At 51.9% G+C, this 18,671-nt stretch overlaps 1 protein-coding gene across 1 annotated transcript in view; it reads right to left on the bottom strand.

The window, feature by feature from the left end:
- Positions 1–18,671, bottom strand: part of LOC137304253 (patatin-like phospholipase domain-containing protein 6) — a 150,344-nt gene that overhangs the window by 64,929 nt on the left and 66,744 nt on the right. The window contains exons 14-18 of the mRNA XM_067972806.1: positions 18,166–18,348; positions 15,880–15,998; positions 9,870–10,026; positions 6,443–6,559; positions 4,500–4,569 (exon numbers count right to left, since the gene is read on the bottom strand). Of these exons, the coding sequence (XP_067828907.1) occupies positions 4,500–4,569; positions 6,443–6,559; positions 9,870–10,026; positions 15,880–15,998; positions 18,166–18,348 (646 nt within the window). The remainder of the gene's footprint in view (positions 1–4,499; positions 4,570–6,442; positions 6,560–9,869; positions 10,027–15,879; positions 15,999–18,165; positions 18,349–18,671) is intronic.

Raw genomic sequence — 18,671 nt, 5'->3', positions numbered from 1 at the left:
GGGAATTTTCCTTTCTGTTGAACAGGAACCAGCAACTTTTGCAAGTTGTTAGCAGCAACGTTCTGAATGAGTTGTACTGATATTCTATCTCGGCAGGAGATGGTCTTCAGTAAAGAGCCAATATAACCAATTAAAAGGGTACAGCTAGCAGGCGACGATAACTCATCTGGTGTCCCACCGCAGCAGATATTTGACCAGAAGTCTTTTCAAACCCTAGTGAATGCAGCCAGTTTCCACACAAACTACTCTCCGCGGGAACTGCAGTCCAAAGCAAGCATTAGTCAGGCGATGGTTCACTAAACACAGACCGGCAAGGGCATTCAGTCCACCTTGCTCACAACCCTAGTCTTCCCCTCCCCTTCTCCAGTCATAGTAACTGGCTGCCTCTTAAATGGCTCCAGGGATTTTGTTTTGCAGACTAGCGAATAAAATAATTTATTTTCCTTAGGAAAGCAAAAATTGGCAAAACAAACAAAGAAAATGTGAAAAGCTTGAGTGTTCCACTTTAAAGATAACTTAATGACCATGCAAGCCTCTTATTAACACAAACCAGTGATCCTGTTAATGCTGGTGCTGCCACTCATATGCTGACTCCTCAAAGCAGATGAACACTGCTAGAACACACGGTGTTATCAAGTACATTTAGAAGTATTTCCATAATACTGTTTGACAGTATTGGAATTGCTCATACATTTTAATTAAATAACCAACAGTATAAAAGAAAAATAAAGAATTACCGTGGGATTCTTCCTGTACTCACCGTCGCCGTGCATCACTGCCTGTATTCACCACCACCGTGCATCACCGCCTGTACTCATCGTCACCGTGCATCACCGCCTGTACTCACCATTACTGTGCATCACCGCCTGTACTCACCACCACCGTGCATCACCGCCTGTACTCACCGCTACCGCGCATCACCGCCTGTACTCACCGCTACCGCGCATCACCGCCTGTACTCACCGCTACCGCGCATCACCGCCTGTACTCACCGCTACCGCGCATCACCGCCTGTACTCACTGCTACCGCGCATCACCGCTACCGCGCATCACCGCCTGTACTCACTGCTACCGCGCATCACCGCCACCGTGCATCACCGCCTGTACTCACTGCTACCGCGCATCACCCCCTGTACTCACTGCTACCGCGCATCACCCCCTGTACTCACCGCTACCACGCATCACCCCCTGTACTCACCGCTACCACGCATCACCCCCTGTACTCACCGCTACCGCGCATCACCCCCTGTACTCACCGCTACCGCGCATCACCGCCTGTACTCACCGCTACTGTGCATCACCCCCTGTACTCACCGCTACCGCGCATCACCCCCTGTACTCACCGCTACCGCGCATCACCCCCTGTACTCACCGCTACCGTGCATCACCGCCTGTACTCACTGCCACCGTGCATCACCGCCTGTGCTCACTGCCACCGTGCATCACCGCCTGTGCTCACTGCCACCGTGCATCACCGCCTGTACTCACTGCTACCGCGCATCACCGCCTGTACTCACTGCCACCGTGCATCACCGCCTGTACTCACTGCCACCGTGCATCACCGCCTGTACTCACTGCTACCGCGCATCACCGCCTGTACTCACTGCTACCGCGCATCACCGCCTGTACTCACCGCTACCGTGCATCACCGCCTGTACTCACCGCTACCGTGCATCACCGCCTGTACTCACCGCTACCGCGCATCACCGCCTGTACTCACTGCTACCGCGCATCACCGCCTGTACTCACTGCTACCGTGCATCACCGCCTGTACTCAGTTATTGTGCATCACCGCCTGTTCTTACTGTTACCACGTATCACCATTTGTACTTACAATTGCAAGGATCGATCCCAAATGCCAGTAGTTCAAATAACATTATCCTTCCCAATTAAAGCTTCCACAGAATTAAATTCATGAATTTTATCCCTAGAAGAATCTTGATTTTCAAGATTTAATTTGCAACCAACCAGCCAAACTCCCAGCTTGGGACTGCTCGAATAGTCCACACTATAACACAACAGCATTAGCAGGATCACTTGCATAGGTTTTTGCCATACCTACACAATCACATTCCTGAAAGGTGGATTTAGTATGTTAATGGTTAAAGGATCAAGTACCTACACCATTCAAAAAGGTGATCTCCAATTACATCAAAAGCAAACATACAGTGAAAATCCCTGCCCTGACTACTGTGCCTCTGCCAAACCAAGATATTTTAACCAACGGGCAAAACTGAACTCGTGTAATCAGGGTGATACTTGAACTGTAGGCACAGTGAGTGTTTTCTAGGCACAGAGGAACAATTAATGCAGAGGTGAGGTCTTGCACTGCAATATAAAACCATGCTGAAATGCTCCATTGTAACTATCCATAGCTAGGAGAGCAGAGATGCAGTCTCCAGCAATGGCAACTTAAACTGCTTTTAATTTGTGCATTTTGCTTGACTAATATCTGGTTGGCTAAAACAGTCAGCAAAACCCAAATGTAAAATGTTGGTAGAATTGACATCAAGTAAATGGCTGGTTTCTGATTGGACAACATATCACTCAGTGAATCCCAACCTGGAATTCTTAGTTAATGGGTCCAAGGTACAGTTTCAACATTTTAAATCCACTCCTTATATTTTGTCCTATGGTGCTCCCTCTTTTTTTTTGTTTGAACTGTTCCATTGGATGACAGCAACTCGCCAAGATTATCTTGGCAATATGTCCCACCTCACGACTTCACCACCGAGAAGGCCAAGAGCAGCAACGTCAGGGGAACAGAGTTACCTCCAGGTCACACACCATCTGATTGGGACGTAGGTCACTCACCGTTCCTTCATAGCCACTGGGCCAATATGCTGGAACGTCCTGTCTAACACCATTGTGAGCGCCACATCACAGCAAGGACGGCAGCGGTTCAAATACCTGGTTCAGCACCTTCTCAGGGTAAGTAGGGATTGTCAATAAATGCTTCCTTGCCAGTGTCACCCACACCCCCACAAGATGTAAAAAAAAAATCCAGGAGATAAATGAGCAACACAAACAGCATGGCTGAGGTTGTAACTCCACCATCAGTTAAACAAATCCTGAGAACAATGTAAACTTAGCAGTGAGAACAGAACATATTCAGGATTTGAAATTGAGAAATTATTATTGTTATGAGATCACTCAATTTAAAAAGATTGCTGACAGATTTTTAGAATGAATTCTCAGAATGTGGCCGTCATTGGCAAGGCCAGCATTTATTGCACAACCCTAGTCACCCTGAATACAACTGAGTGTCTTGATGGGCCACTTACGAGTCAACCACGTTGGCGTGGGACTGGACTCACATATAGACCCAGATCGGGTAAGGACGGCAGGTTTCCTTCTCTAAAGGACACTAATTGGATTTTTAGGACAATCTGACAACAGGTCAGAGGCTCATTATTCTGCAGCGAGAGAGAGTCAGGAGGTGAGTCACACCTCCTGACTCCCCAAAGCCTTTCCACCATCTACAAGGCACAAGTCAGGAGTGTGATGGAATACTCTACACTTGCCTGGATGAGTGCAGCTCCAACAACACTCAAGAAGCTCGACACCATCCAGGACAAAGCAGCCCGCTTGATTGGCACCACCCTAAACATTCATTCCCTTCACCACTGGCGCACCTTGGCTGCAGTGTGTACCATCTACAGGATGCACTGCAGCAACTCGCCAAGGCTTCTTCGACAGCACCTCCCAAACCCACGACCTCTACCACCTAGAAGGACAAGGGCAGCAGGCACATGGGGACACCACCTGCACGTTCCCCTCCAAGTCACACACCATCCCGACATGGAAATATATCGCCGTTCCTTCATCGTTGCTGGGTAAAAATCCTGGAACTCCCTTCCTAACAGCACTGTGGGAGAACCTTCACCACACGGACTGCAGCGGTTCAAGAAGGCGGCTCACCACCACCTTCTCAAGGGCAATTAGGGATGGGCAATAAATGCTGGCCTCGCCAGCGACGCCCACATTCCATGAATGAATAAAAAAAAACTTAGATTTTTTACTATTTGCATATTTTTTTAAAAATGAAATTCTGAAACACTAAGCTCCCTCTGGTGATTTACGTTGGGACTTACTGCGGTATATATTAATAGTTTTTCTTAGTCATGGGAAAGCACCCCAGACTGGGTGCCCCTTGCAGCTTTCCTGGGCAGACCGACAAACACCCATTTAACTGCAATTTTCAGGTTGGATATTACAAAGTAAGCTTACAAAACACAGAGTAACCACCCAATAGCATTTAATTGGGTTACATCTTCCACTATGCTGTTGAAATCTTCCTTCAATCCATCAAAGGATTAAAGCACTCAAACTGTTTTGTCAGCACACCCTTCAATTCACACAGAGGGTAAAAAAAATAACTCCTAACTAGACCGAGATGAAAGTGGTCTTGCTGGCAGGAGGCAGGGTACTCAGAGACGGGACATAAATCATTTACAGACAGGACGAAACACAGACCCACAGCAAACAGACATTCTTACCATCTTTGTGCACTCGCATTGCAGATGCAGTGATGTCGGTAGTTACGTTGAAATACGGGATCCACAGGTCCTGAAGGGTGGGGGGGAAGGGACATTATCTGTGAGAAGCTTTGGTAGCAGGACTTTCTAGTAACAAACATTGCTCATTGGAGGTCCTCATCTTTAACTCAAGATTTTAGCACCTATTTGTAAGAGAGGGGAACAGAGAGTTGGTGCTCCAATGTGTGGCACAGCAGGATAGTAGGACACAGGTTGGCAAAAGAACCAGAGGGGAGACGAGAATTTTTTTTTTTTTAAAAAGCAGCGAGTTGTTAGGATCTGGAATGCACTGCCTGAAAGGGCGGTAGAAGCAGATTCAGTAGTACCTTTCAAAAGGGAATTGGATAAACACTTGAACGGGAGAAAATGTGCAGGGCTACGAGGAAAGAGCAAGGGAGTGGGATTAATTGGATAGCTCTTTCAAAGAGCTGGCACTGGCATGATAGGCCAAATGGCCTCCTGCTGTGCTGTATGATTCTATGGTTCTAGGTACAAATCAGTCCACTGTGAAATACAATGACTGAAACAAATAATTAACTAACATCCTTGATACAGCAGAAGTGTTACTGTGAATTAGTGATGCTTTGTTAATCCGTTAACCATGATCTCTCCTTTTTGCAGGAGCGTTACGGTTTCATATTGGGAAACTATTTCAAATAAAAGCTCTGATGAACACATCACTTGTTAACTTAAGGAAACAGGTGCTCAACATAGACACTGGAATGTTAAACAGCCTGGCTCACATACTTAATCACAGTGTCCTAGGCCCAACCATCTTCAGCTGCTTCATCAATGACCTTCCCTCCATCATAAGGTCAGAAATGGGGATGTTCGCTGATGATTGCACAGTGTTCAGTTCCATTCGCAACCCCTCAAACAATGAAGCAGTCCAAGCCCACATACAGCAAGACCTGGACAACATCCAGACTTGGGCTCATAAGTGGCAAGTAATATTTGCGCCAGATAAGTGCCAGGCAATGACCATCTCCAACAAGAGAGAGTCTAACCACCTCCCCTTGACATTCAACGGCATTACCATCGCCGAATCCCCCACCATCAACATCCTGGGGGTCACCATTGACCAGAAACTTAACTGAACCAGCCATATAAATACTGTGGCTACAAGAGCAGGTCAGAGGCTGGGTATTCTGCGGTGAGTAACTCACCTCCTGACTCCCCAAAGCCTTTCCACCATCTACAAGGCACAAGTCAGGAGTGTAATGGAATACTCTCCACTTGCTTGGATGAGTGCAGCTCCAACAACACTCAAGAAGCTCGACACCATCCAAGATAAAGCAGCCCGTTTAATTGGCACCCCATCCACCACCCTAAACATTCACTCCCTTCACCACCGGCGCACTGTGGCTGCAGTGTGTACCATCCACAGGATGCACTGCAGCAACTCGCCAAGGCTTCTTCGACAGCACCTCCCAAACCCGCGACCTCTACCACCTAGAAGGACAAGAGCAGCAGGCACATGGGAACAACACCACCTGCACGTTCCCCTCCAAGTCACACACCATCCCGACTTCGAAATATATCGCCGATCCTTCATCATCGCTGCGTCAAAATCCTGGAACTCCCTTCCTAACAGCACTGTGGGAGAACCGTCACCACACGGACTGCAGCGGTTCAAGGCGGCGGCTCACCACCACCTTCTCGAGGGCAATTAGGGATGGGCAATAAATGCCGGCCTTGCCAGCGACGCCCACATCCCACGAATAAAAAAAACCCAGCTCATCTATTTAATCTTGGCTCCATGTTCTTCCGTAACCTTTAACAACCTGTGTGAGCTGGACTCCCAAAAGGTTTGTGTATAAGCACAGTATTCCCTACCAAACACACTGACCAGGGGCTGCTTCCGTTTGATCCCAGGAGGGAGCCGGTTTTGTTTTGAAGCTTACCTCAATTTGTTTGTCTTCAAATACATCAGCAATGCTTGTGTTAAAGGCAGAACCGGACAGCATGGAGGTGATTGGGTAGGTCAGGTCTAACACTGTTTTGAAGACAGAGTTCATAGCCTGTGGAAGACAGAAAGGGTGAATGCTTTTTGGTTGTACCCATAAAACCCTTGGTTAAATATTTGAACCCTTTCCTCATGTAGTACTCTGGATAAATATCTATTGGTGATTATACAAAGAGGACCATGACAAGCTTGGTTGGGGCCAATGGGTCTTTTCCTATTTGTATTAATCCTTATGTTGGGTGTCAGCCATGGCTCAGTGGTAGCTCTCTCACCTCAGTCAGAAGGTCGTGGGTATAAGTCCCATTCCAGAGACTTGAGCACGTAATTTGGGCTGATTCTCCAGTGCAGTACTGGGGGAGTGCTACACTGTTGAAGGTGCTGTCTTTTGGATGTGACATTAAACCGAAGATCCGTCAGCCCTCTCAGGTAAAAGATCCCACGGCAATATTCCAAGAGAAGGGGAGTTCTCCCCGGCCAATATTTATCCCTCAACCAACATCACAAAAATAGATGATCTGGTCATTATCTTATTGCTGTTTGTGGGATCTTGCTGTGCGCAAATTGGCTGCTACATTACAACAGTGACAACACTTCAAAAGCGTTTCATAGCCAATGAAGTACTTTTGGACATCCTGAGGTCATGAATGGCACTTTATAAAGTTCTTTCTTTAACTCTGTGTGCACCGATTGTGAGAGCTCCTGTACCAGGAGTGCACCCAAAGGTGCTCCCAAAGTGGGTAGCCACCAACGATGACACTCCAGGTACTTTCACCTTTAAATGGGCCTCTTTTCCTTTAGTGTTTTACAGGAACATGCTATTCTGTGGTCATGATACTGTAATGTGGCATATTCTACACACTGGATACGAATGTTTCAATCAACTCTTCACAAAGAAATTATGGCATTAAACAAGCAGCTGAAGAGATTGTGTGTTTCAGAAGTACATGGGTGTCAGGTGCAGAAACCTCAATTCATAAAATTAATCCTAAAATTCAGCACTGAAAATGGACAATTTTTCATCATGTACCACTGGCCAGTAGGAACTGGGCTGAGACTGGCCAAACTCATTTCACATTAAGATGCTGACAGAGTTAGGTGACTGATGTAGTTTGAGCTGAATTCAATGTTAATTGTATCCATGTGGTTTATATCAATGTGTTAATTGTATTCAGGTGGTGGACTCATTGGGGACTCTCTTGTATGAATTTGTAGGAGGGAGTACGGTGTGTAATGGGAGCTCTGTGAATAAAGGCTTGGAAGCAGCTGAAGACTAGGCTCTAGTGTTCTATCCTTCACCACTGGACTATCTGACTTTTTACATTCAAGTCCAGGTCGAGAAGTTAAAGTCACTGCTGTGACCCACTGAGTCATCCAGGCTGGAGCCACAGGAATGATAAAGCCAGAAGCATTTCTTTACAGAGGCTAATGTAAATGAACAGGTTAATGCATCCAATTAAAGGAGCAGGCGGATGCCTGTCACATGAACACGTTAAGCACTGATAGGTTAATAATGTATTTTGTAATTTCCAGGGTCACACATTGAGCTCAGAGGCTCAGCATTTTTCAGCCACCGCATCGCACCATGGTGGTGAAACATCTAAAGCCGATCTTCCTGTCCTAGAGCAGTCCCGGGCCAATTAGTGAAGCCCACAGGGACCGAGAGTGGAGTGCATGACCTTCCTGTGTGTTCACCAGGCACATATGGGGTGCACTGTTGGCCACTGCCATGAACAAAGGAGGAAGTCTGGGCTCTTAAGAGGGAATGGGAACCTTAAAGGGGCAGACACAGAGGAAGCCCCATGAAGGGAATGTGAATTTTCTGGTTTCTTGAACAAAGAATATTAAAAGTGTCAGCTGCAGATGAGTTTTGGAGAGTGCCAGCAGAATTACAGCCAGCAGAAAGTTGTTGCTTTCACACTGTGGTCATCCTCTTTAGTAAACTGGAGCATCCACTGCCAGTGTGGGCACTGTCGTGTCACAGAGAGATCAGCAGCAGCAACTGGAGCTGTATTCTACTTTGGAGGGTGCTGGTGAAAGGTCAGCACATACTTCTCTTTAAACAAGGAACAGTGGTGTTTACTGACATTTCAGAGCTTTTTGAATATGAAACAACAGGGGAAACAAAAGTATGTCAAAAAAAAGTGTTGGGGTCGGAGAAGGGTAATTTACTGAAGGCAGGGTTTACGACTCGTTAGTTTGGTTAAAAGGACTTTTATTCAGAGGGGAATGGAGTAGCGGTTTGGTTGGTGGGGATTCCTGGTGAATGGTTAGAGAAGTGGTCGCATCTCAGGACAAGGTCTCTTCAATCAGGGTCAGGCAGATGTCTCTTGCAGCTCTCGAGGCTCCTGCTCCTCCTCTGGGGCTGGGATTCTCGGTCCTCCTCTCAGCTCTGCTGCAGCGGCTTCTTATTGATCTCTTTCCACGGGCAAACGATGGGGACATCAGCGGACAACAATGATAGGGAAGGCCTCGATCGATGAGTACAACAGCTCACCCTTAGAACGGTCGAGGCAGTGGGGCTTCAAGGTTCCAATTGTGTGCTCAACGACGGTACTAGTCGCAGAATGAACCTCACTGTAGTGACGCTCGACTGCTGTATTAGTATCCCGTGGGGTGGGGGTGGGTCAACCAAGCTGTGAGGTAATATTACTGATCGCCAGCAGCCAGTCCTGCACAGCAGGGAGATCACTGAAGACATCTGGGTATTAATGGTTTGGAACTTGTGATTTTATGGGAATCTATACAAGACCTTTTGTAAAACCACAGCTGAAGTATTTTGTGCATCGTCACCCCACAGGAAGGATGTTGAGGCAATGGAGGGGGCGCAGCGCAGATTCATGAGGATGCTGCTTGGGATGAGGAAATACAAGAAAAGCCTGAACATCTGGGGCTCTTAGAATGTGGGTGATTCGACACAGATGTTTTAAGATTAGGAAGTGATGGGGCAGAGCAGATAGAAACAGACAGTTTCCAATTGCTTAGGGGTCGAGAATGAGGGGACATGGATATAATATTAAATGCAAAAGATTTAGCGCAGAAAGCAGGAGAAACATTTTATTTTACACAGAGGCTGTGGAATGCCCAGAGGTATTGATTGAAGCAGAGACCATGTTAATATTTCAGAATAGGTTGGATAGATGGTTGAAGGCAAATGTAATAGAGATATGGGAGCAGGACTGGCACATGGAATTAGGACCACTGCGTTTCCTACATTACAACAGTGACAATACGTCATTGGCTGTAAACGCTTTGGGAGATCCCGAGGTCATAAAAAGCGCTAGATAAAAGCAAATTCTCTCTTTTCTGGAATGCTTGTGTGGAGGATAAACAAATAAAAACATTGGATACTTTGATCCAGGACTCACGTTAGCCCACTCTCTCGCTCTCTGCTTCGTTCTCACTGCACTCCGTTCCTCTGCATACAAAGCTCCTATAAACGACCCAATGGAGGTTCCTCCAACAATATCGACTGGGATTCCAACCTCCTCCATGGCCTTCATTACACCAACATGTGAGCATCCTCTGAGAGAGAAAGAGAAAGAAAAAGAGAGAGAGAAGAGAGAGAGAGAGAGAGAGAGAGAGAGATAGATAGATAGAGATAGATAGATAGAGATAGATAGATAGAGATAGATAGATAGAGAGAGATAGATAGAGAGAGATAGATAGAGAGATAGAGAGAGGAAAAGTGCATTATTACATCACCATTCAGGCCTCTAACGTGCAAACTCTCACACACTGAACAGAAATTCCTTAGAAAGTTAATTACTTCTCAGCAGAATGATTGATATTTTTTAGCCCGGTCCGGCCTTGGCCCTCACCCCGAATGTGTACGTTCCCCACCATGTGCCCTTCACGTGAGCCAGGATACATATTGACAGGATGACCGACTGTGTGGGGCATCACACAGCCAGGCGTGATGCTGTTTTCACCAACGCTCGCACTGTCCTGCAGTGACCACCAGACAGCTTTATGGAACAGACACCCTGGGAGAATCCCCTGGAGACCAGTTTCACCACTGTGCCATTGAAGAGCACAGACTGGTACTTTGAACCTGCCCCACCTGGCCCCTGAATAAGGCAACACATTTACTCATGGAGCAAGCGGACAGGAACAGTCAGCGACTCTGAGCTGTGAACGCTTAATACTAATAAAGGTCTAGTCACAGAATCCAGAGAACACAGGAATTCCTTGCCTTAAATATGCATTAAACACTAACCTACACTTTATATCTTACGGTCAGTGTGGATCAGTGGTAACACTCGTACCCGAGTCAGGCGGCCAGGGTTCAAGCCCCACGTCAGGACTTGAGCTTCATCAGCTCCACACCACCATACCCGCACAGACAGACGCCTCCAGCACCATACCCGCACAGACAGACACCTCCAGCACCAAACCCGCACAGACAGACTCCTCCAGCACCAAACCCGCACAGACAGACTCCTCCAGCACCAAACCCGCACAGACAGACGCCTCCAGCACCATACCCGCACAGACAGACTCCTCCAGCACCAAACCCGCACAGACAGACGCCTCCAGCACCATACCCGCACAGACAGACACCTCCAGCACCAAACCCGCACAGACAGACTCCTCCAGCACCAAACCCGCACAGACAGACTCCTCCAGCACCATACCCGCACAGACAGACACCTCCAGCACCATACCCGCACAGACAGACACCTCCAGCACCATACCCGCACAGACAGACACCTCCAGCACCATACCCGCACAGACAGACACCTCCAGCACCATACCCGCACAGACAGACACCTCCAGCACCATACCCTCACAGACAGACACCTCCAGCACCATACCCGCACAGACAGACACCTCCAGCACCATACCCGCACAGACAGACACCTCCAGCACCATACCCGCAGACACCTCCAGCACCATACCCGCACAGACAGACGCCTCCAGCACCATACCCGCACAGACAGACGCCTCCAGCACCATACCCGCAGACAGACGCCTCCAGCACCATACCCGCAGACACCTCCAGCACCATACCCGCAGACAGACAGACGCCTCCATCACCATACCCGCAGACAGACACCTCCAGCACCATACCCGCAGACAGACACCTCCATCACCATACCTGCACAGACATCTCCACCAGCGCAAGGAGGAAAGTTCAGTTCGATCCACTCTTCTCTCCCCCCTTTCCAATGCATGGCACTGTCAAGGGGCGGGCCTGTGTCTGGGGAACACTGGCCATGGGTATTGACCACAGGCCACTAATACGGGCGACATCAGGTTAGGGGGCAAATGTTCTCCTCCCAGATGGAGGGTAAGGGGTGAGGATTAGAAAACAGCCCGTCTGTGGACTTCAGAGAATGTCAAAGAAAGTTCAATCGAGATTCTGCATTAGATTTGTAATATATCTCAAAATCTAAGATAAATCAGAGGGACTGGGTAATGTAGCCTTATAACACTACTTCCAATTGTTTTAATATGTATATGTTCCCAATTTCGTGAGGAGTTTGTCGTTGAAAGGCTCTTCCACAGAGATCAAAACTAACAATAACGAATTAAAGCACAGACAAAGTCAGCATGGCTTTACGAAGGGGAAGTCATGTCTGACAAATTTGCTCGAGTTCTTTGAGGATATAACGTACAGGGTGGATAAAGGGGAACCAGTGGACGTAGTGTATTTGGACTTCCAGAAGGCATTCGACAAGGTGCCACATAAAAGATTATTGCTCAAGATAAAGAATCACTGGATTGGGGGTAATATTCTGGCATGGGTGGAGGATTGGTTATCTAACAGGAAGCAGAGAGTTGGGATAAATGGTTTATTCTCGGACTGGCAACCAGTAGCCAGTGGTGTTCCACAGGGGTCGGTGCTGGGTACCCAACTCTTTACAATCTATATTAACGATTTGGAGGAGGGGACCGAGTGTAACATATCAAAGTTTGCAGATGATACAAAGATGGGAGGGAAAGTAGAGAGTGAGGAGGACATAAAAAACCTACAAGGGGATATAGACAGGCTGGGTGAGTGGGCGGAGATTTGGCAGATGCAATATAATATTGGAAAATGTGAGGTTATGCACTTTGGCAGGAAAAATCAGAGAGCAAGTTATTATCTTAATGGCGAGAGACTGGAAAGTACTGCAGTACAAAGGGATCTGGGGGTCCGAGTGCAAGAAAATCAAAAAGTTAGTATGCAGGTGCAGCAGGTGATCAAGAAGGCCAACGGAATGTTGGCTTTTATTGTTAGGGGGATAGAATATAAAAACAGGGAAGTATTGCTGCAGTTATATAAGGTATTGGTGAGACCGCACCTGGAAAACTGCATACAGTTTTGGTCTCCATACTTAAGAAAAGACATACTTGCTCTCGAGGCAGTACAAAGAAGGTTCACTCGGTTAATCCCGGGGATGAGGGGGTGGACATATGAGGAGAGGTTGAGTAGATTGGGACTCTACTCATTGGAGTTCAGAAGAATGAGAGGCGATCTTATTGAAACATATAAGATTGTGAAGGGACTTGATCGGGTGGATGCGGTAAGGATGTTCCCAAGGATGGGTGAAACTAGAACTAGGGGGCATAATCTTAGAATAAGGGGCTGCTCTTTCAAAACTGAGATGAGGAGAAACTTCTTCACTCAGAGGGTAGTAGGTCTGTGGAATTTGCTGCCCCAGGAAGCTGTGGAAGCTACATCATTAAATAAATTTAAAACAGAAATAGACAGTTTCCTCGAAGTAAAGGGAATTAGGGGTTACGGGGAGCGGGCAGGAAATTGGACATGAATTTAGATTTGAGGTTAGGATCAGATCAGCCATGATCTTATTGAATGGCGGAGCAGGCTCGAGGGGCCGATTGGCCTACTCCTGCTCCTATTTCTTATGTTCTGATGTAAAACTGCCACAAGCATTCTCGCTACCCATCAATAGGGCTCATCCAAAATCTTAACTTATTCTTTTTCAGATGCTGACTGACCTGCTGTTCATTTTAATTAATGGGTGGGTAGAGTAACTCTTAGCTTTCTAGTCTTACTTATGTGAAAGCCTGACAGGAATGTGCACGGAGCTTTGAAACCGCAGCACTCCAGGAAGATATCGGAGGGTGGAATATAATAATAAAATGAAGGTGGATCTCTAAGAAAATAATGGGCCCGTGCAAACGCAGGGGGGGGGGGGAAACGCACCGTGCAAACGCGGGGGGGGGGAAACGCACCGTGCAAACGCGGGGGGGGGGGGGGGGGGGGGGGGGAAACGCACCGTGCAAACGCGGGGGGGGGGGGGGGAAACGCACCGTGCAAACGCGGGGGGGGAAACGCACCGTGCAAACGCGGGGGGGGGGGGGGGGGGGGGGGGGGAAACGCACCGTGCAAACGCGGGGGGGGGGGGGGGGGGGGGGGGGGAAACGCACCGTGCAAACGCGGGGGGGGGGGGGGGGGGGGGGGAAACGCACCGTGCAAACGCGGGGGGGGGGGGGGGGGGGGGAAACGCACCGTGCAAACGCGGGGGGGGGAAACGCACCGTGCAAACGCGGGGGGGGGGAAACGCACCGTGCAAACGCGGGGGGGGGAAACGCACCGTGCAAACGCGGGGGGGGGAAACGCACCGTGCAAACGCGGGGGGGGGAAACGCACCGTGCAAACGCGGGGGGGGGGAAACGCACCGTGCAAACGCGGGGGGGGGGAAACGCACCGTGCAAACGCGGGGGGGGGGAAACGCACCGTGCAAACGCGGGGGGGGGAAACGCACCGTGCAAACGCGGGGGGGGGGAAACGCACCGTGCAAACGCGGGGGGGGGGAAACGCACCGTGCAAACGCGGGGGGGGGGAAACGCACCGTGCAAACGCGGGGGGGGGAAACGCACCGTGCAAACGCGGGGGGGGGGAAACGCACCGTGCAAACGCGGGGGGGGGAAACGCACCGTGCAAACGCGGGGGGGGGAAACGCACCGTGCAAACGCGGGGGGGGGAAACGCACCGTGCAAACGCGGGGGGGGGGGAAACGCACCGTGCAAACGCGGGGGGGGGGGAAACGCACCGTGCAAACGCGGGGGGGGGAAACGCACCGTGCAAACGCGGGGGGGGGGGAAACGCACCGTGCAAACGCGGGGGGGGGGAAACGCACCGTGCAAACGCGGGGGGGGAAACGCACCGTGCAAACGCGGGGGGGGGGGAAACGCACCGTGCAAACGCGGGGGGGGGGAAACGCACCGTGCAAACGCGGGGGGGGGAAACGCACCGTGCAAACGCGGGGGGGGGAAACGCACCGTGCAAACGCGGGGGGGGGAAACGCACCGTGCAAACGCGGGGGGGGGGAAACGCACCGTGCAAACGCGGGGGGGGGAAACGCACCGTGCAAACGCGGGGGGGGGAACGCACCGTGCAAACGCGGGGGGGGGAAACGCACCGTGCAAACGCGGGGGGGGGAAACGCACCGTGCAAACGCGGGGGGGGGAAACGCACCGTGCAAACGCGGGGGGGGGGAAACGCACCGTGCAAACGCGGGGGGGGGAAACGCACCGTGCAAACGCGGGGGGGGGGAAACGCACCGTGCAAACGCGGGGGGGGGAAACGCACCGTGCAAACGCGGGGGGGGGAAACGCACCGTGCAAACGCGGGGGGGGGGAAACGCACCGTGCAAACGCGGGGGGGGGAAACGCACCGTGCAAACGCGGGGGGGGGAAACGCACCGTGCAAACGCGGGGGGGGAAACGCACCGTGCAAACGCGGGGGGGGGGAAACGCACCGTGCAAACGCGGGGGGGGGAACGCACCGTGCAAACGCGGGGGGGGGGAAACGCACCGTGCAAACGCGGGGGGGGGAAACGCACCGTGCAAACGCGGGGGGGGGAAACGCACCGTGCAAACGCGGGGGGGGGGAAACGCACCGTGCAAACGCGGGGGGGGGGAAACGCACCGTGCAAACGCGGGGGGGGGAAACGCACCGTGCAAACGCGGGGGGGAAAACGCACCGTGCAAACGCGGGGGGGGAAACGCACCGTGCAAACGCGGGGGGGGGAAACGCACCGTGCAAACGCGGGGGGGGGGAAGCGCACCGTGCAAACGCGGGGGGGGGGGGAAACGCACCGTGCAAACGCGGGGGGGGGGGGGGGAAACGGACCGTGCAAACGCGGGGGGGGGGGGGGGGGGGAAACGGACCGTGCAAACGCGGGGGGGGGGGGGGGGGGAAACGGACCGTGCAAACGCGGGGGGGGGGGGGGAAACGCGGGGGGGGGGGGGAACGCACCGTGCAAACGCTTGCTGTCTAAATGCAAGGCCAAAAAAAAAAACACGCAGTCAATTTGGTATAATTTTCCCACGATCCGGGCTGAGTATAAAAGCGTGTGCAGCCATCTCTAACTGCACCCTCTCACTTAACAGCGCCTCAAACTATAACTTTGCTTGTTTTACCTGGCTCCTCCCCCTCCTAACACCAGTGCGATCGTGTTCCCTGTGAGGACTCGGGCCAGTCGAGAGAAGTCACTGTGTCGGTCTGCAGTTTTCTGAAATACTTTTTCATACATCTCCCTCTGAAACAAGAATGAAAATTACTACTTTTTTTTTCCACTGAATTCCCAAGTTTTAAGACCTCTGTCTTCCACCTCCACGACACAGCACACTCTACGCCATCTCCCCGTCATGTCCCACACTACCTCTCATCCCTACTGTCCCACACCCCGGCCTGGGTTTTCACTCCGAGCGGTGGAGAGAGTAGGAACGGTCGTGAGCTTTTCCGGATGGGAAACCCAGAAGTATGGGTTTCCCAGATGTCCTTACAATTTTGACGTAAGGGCATCTTTTAAATTTTTTCTGCTGGTTTCCCATGTGACAGCTGGCCAGATTGACAGGCTACCTGCCTATCGGACAGGAAAGCAGATGCGATCAGGTAAGTCTGACATTGGGGACTTAGGGGGCTACACATAACGGGTGGGAGAAGCTGATAGTGTGTGTGGGATCATGACAGGTGAGCTTGTTGGGCCTGGAGGAAACACTCCTGCTCCTCCGGGCCCACTAACAGTGCAATAAAGGCACTTACCTGTTGGTCCGGGCCTTCTCGCCTCCTCTTACGTGACGTGGAGCAGAAGCCCCAGGAATTAAAAATAAAAACCATTAATATTGGGGCCGCAGCCTCCTTATAAGATTTCACTGACCGACCCGCCTCCTGAGAGCGGATTGGTCGCCTGCCCCTCGACCCGCCTCCGTTAAAACCGGAAGTGCGCGGATTTTACATTTTTACAATTTTTAATTCTTCCCACCCGCCCCCAACCCACCTGCCCTTAGGGGTTAAAATTACTCTTCCCCCCAATCTCGTCCCCATTGTCCTACTCCCCCCCCCGCGCCCCACACTCCCCCCCCTCGCGCCCCACACTCCCCCCCCCCCCCACACTCGCCCCACACTCCCCCCCGCGCCCCACACTCCCCCCCGCGCCCCACACTCCCCCCCGCGCCCCACACTCCCCCCGCGCCCCACACTCCCCCCCGCGCCCACACTCCCCCCAGCGCCCCACACTCCCCCCCGCGCCCCACACTCCCCCCAGCGCCCCACACTCCCCCCAGCGCCCCACACTCCCCCAGCGCCCCACACTCCCCCCAGCGCCCCACACTCCCCCAGCGCCCCACACTCCCCCCAGCGCCCCACACTCCCCCCAGCGCCCCACACTCCCCCAGCGCCCCACACTCCCCCCAGCGCCCCACACTCCCCCCAGCGCCCCACACTCCCCCAGCGCCCCACACTCCCCCAGCGCCCCACACTCCCCCCAGCGCCCACACTCCCCCCAGCGCCCCACACTCCCCCCAGCGCCCCACACTCCCCCCAGCGCCCCACACTCCCCCCAGCGCCCCACACTCCCAGGCCCACCTCCCCCAGCGCCCCACACTCCCCCCAGCGCCCCACACTCCCCCCAGCGCCCCACACTCCCCAGCGCCCCACACTCCCCCCAGCGCCCCACACTCCCCCCAGCGCCCCACACTCCCCCCAGCGCCCCACACTCCTCCCAGCGCCCCACACTCCTCCCAGCGCCCCACACTCCTCCCAGCGCCCCACACTCCTCCCAGCGCCCCACACTCCTCCCAGCGCCCCACACTCCTCCCAGCGCCCCACACTCCTCCCAGCGCCCCACACTCCTCCCAGCGCCCCACACTCCTCCCAGCGCCCCACACTCCTCCCAGCGCCCCACACTCCTCCCAGCGCCCCACACTCCTCCCAGCGCCCCACACTCCTCCCAGCGCCCCACACTCCTCCCAGCGCCCCACACTCTCCCAGCGCCCCACACTCTCCCAGCGCCCCACACTCTCTGGAACCCCCCTCACACCCTGGACCCTTCTGCTTTAGCACCATCCACCCCCGTTTCAAAACCCTCTAAACATCCAAGTGCATATCCATCCTCCCCGCTTTCTCCTCTTTCACCTCACACTCAGCATCTGTTCCTCAATGTGAAGAGCTTTGCCATGTCCTCCTGCTCGCGAGGTGTGAGACAGCAATGCCTTGGGTGGCTGTTCTACTGGGAACTTAAACTAATGGCATGTTTTAGTTCTGTTCAGCATCCTGGAGTCTCATGTTCCCTGTTCATTATGAGACATTTCCTTGAACCTTCTTGGAGGAAGCTGCCAATGTTTATGAGTACAAAGGCCATAAGCACCATGTGTTGCATTTTGATCCAGCAAAGTGAGGAGTTAAGAGTAGGAAATTAAAATTACCAATTTTTGGAGACTCCTACGTGAGAAGATCCTTCGTGGACACTTGATGTGAAAGTGCCCAGAACACCAGCTCCTCATGTTCAGCCATTCAACTGTCCGGGAAGGACCGGGGCCATCTTCCTTGTGCAATAGGATGAGCTGTTTCAGCGCTCGGACTGCTGTGTTCTCCAACATCTGTTCCAGCTGCAGAGACAGAGAACACAAATATGAAGTACTAAGACAGGGGAGAAAAACCCACTAGCCGTGTAGAGGCTTACTCGATTTGAGGAAAACATGGACAGAGTCCAGCCAAGCACATTGTTGAACAGCAAGAGCACATAAAAATCTAGAAAGATTGCCCAACCCATCCTTGTCTGGATCATTTAGGTCCTCTTGCAGGTCACACTCACCTGGCCAACCCCTATCCCCGTGCAACCCAAACTTTTCCACTCTTAGCTGAATCTGGAATCTGTTCAATCTTCTCTTATACTTCGCTGGAGATGGTAGCGATTCATTTCATAAGTCAA

Source organism: Heptranchias perlo, chromosome 37 (assembly GCF_035084215.1).
Source record: "Heptranchias perlo isolate sHepPer1 chromosome 37, sHepPer1.hap1, whole genome shotgun sequence".
Taxonomy (NCBI): domain Eukaryota; kingdom Metazoa; phylum Chordata; class Chondrichthyes; order Hexanchiformes; family Hexanchidae; genus Heptranchias; species Heptranchias perlo.
The sequence above is the reverse complement of the archived record's forward strand: the minus strand, read 5'-3'. Positions and strand labels throughout refer to the sequence as shown.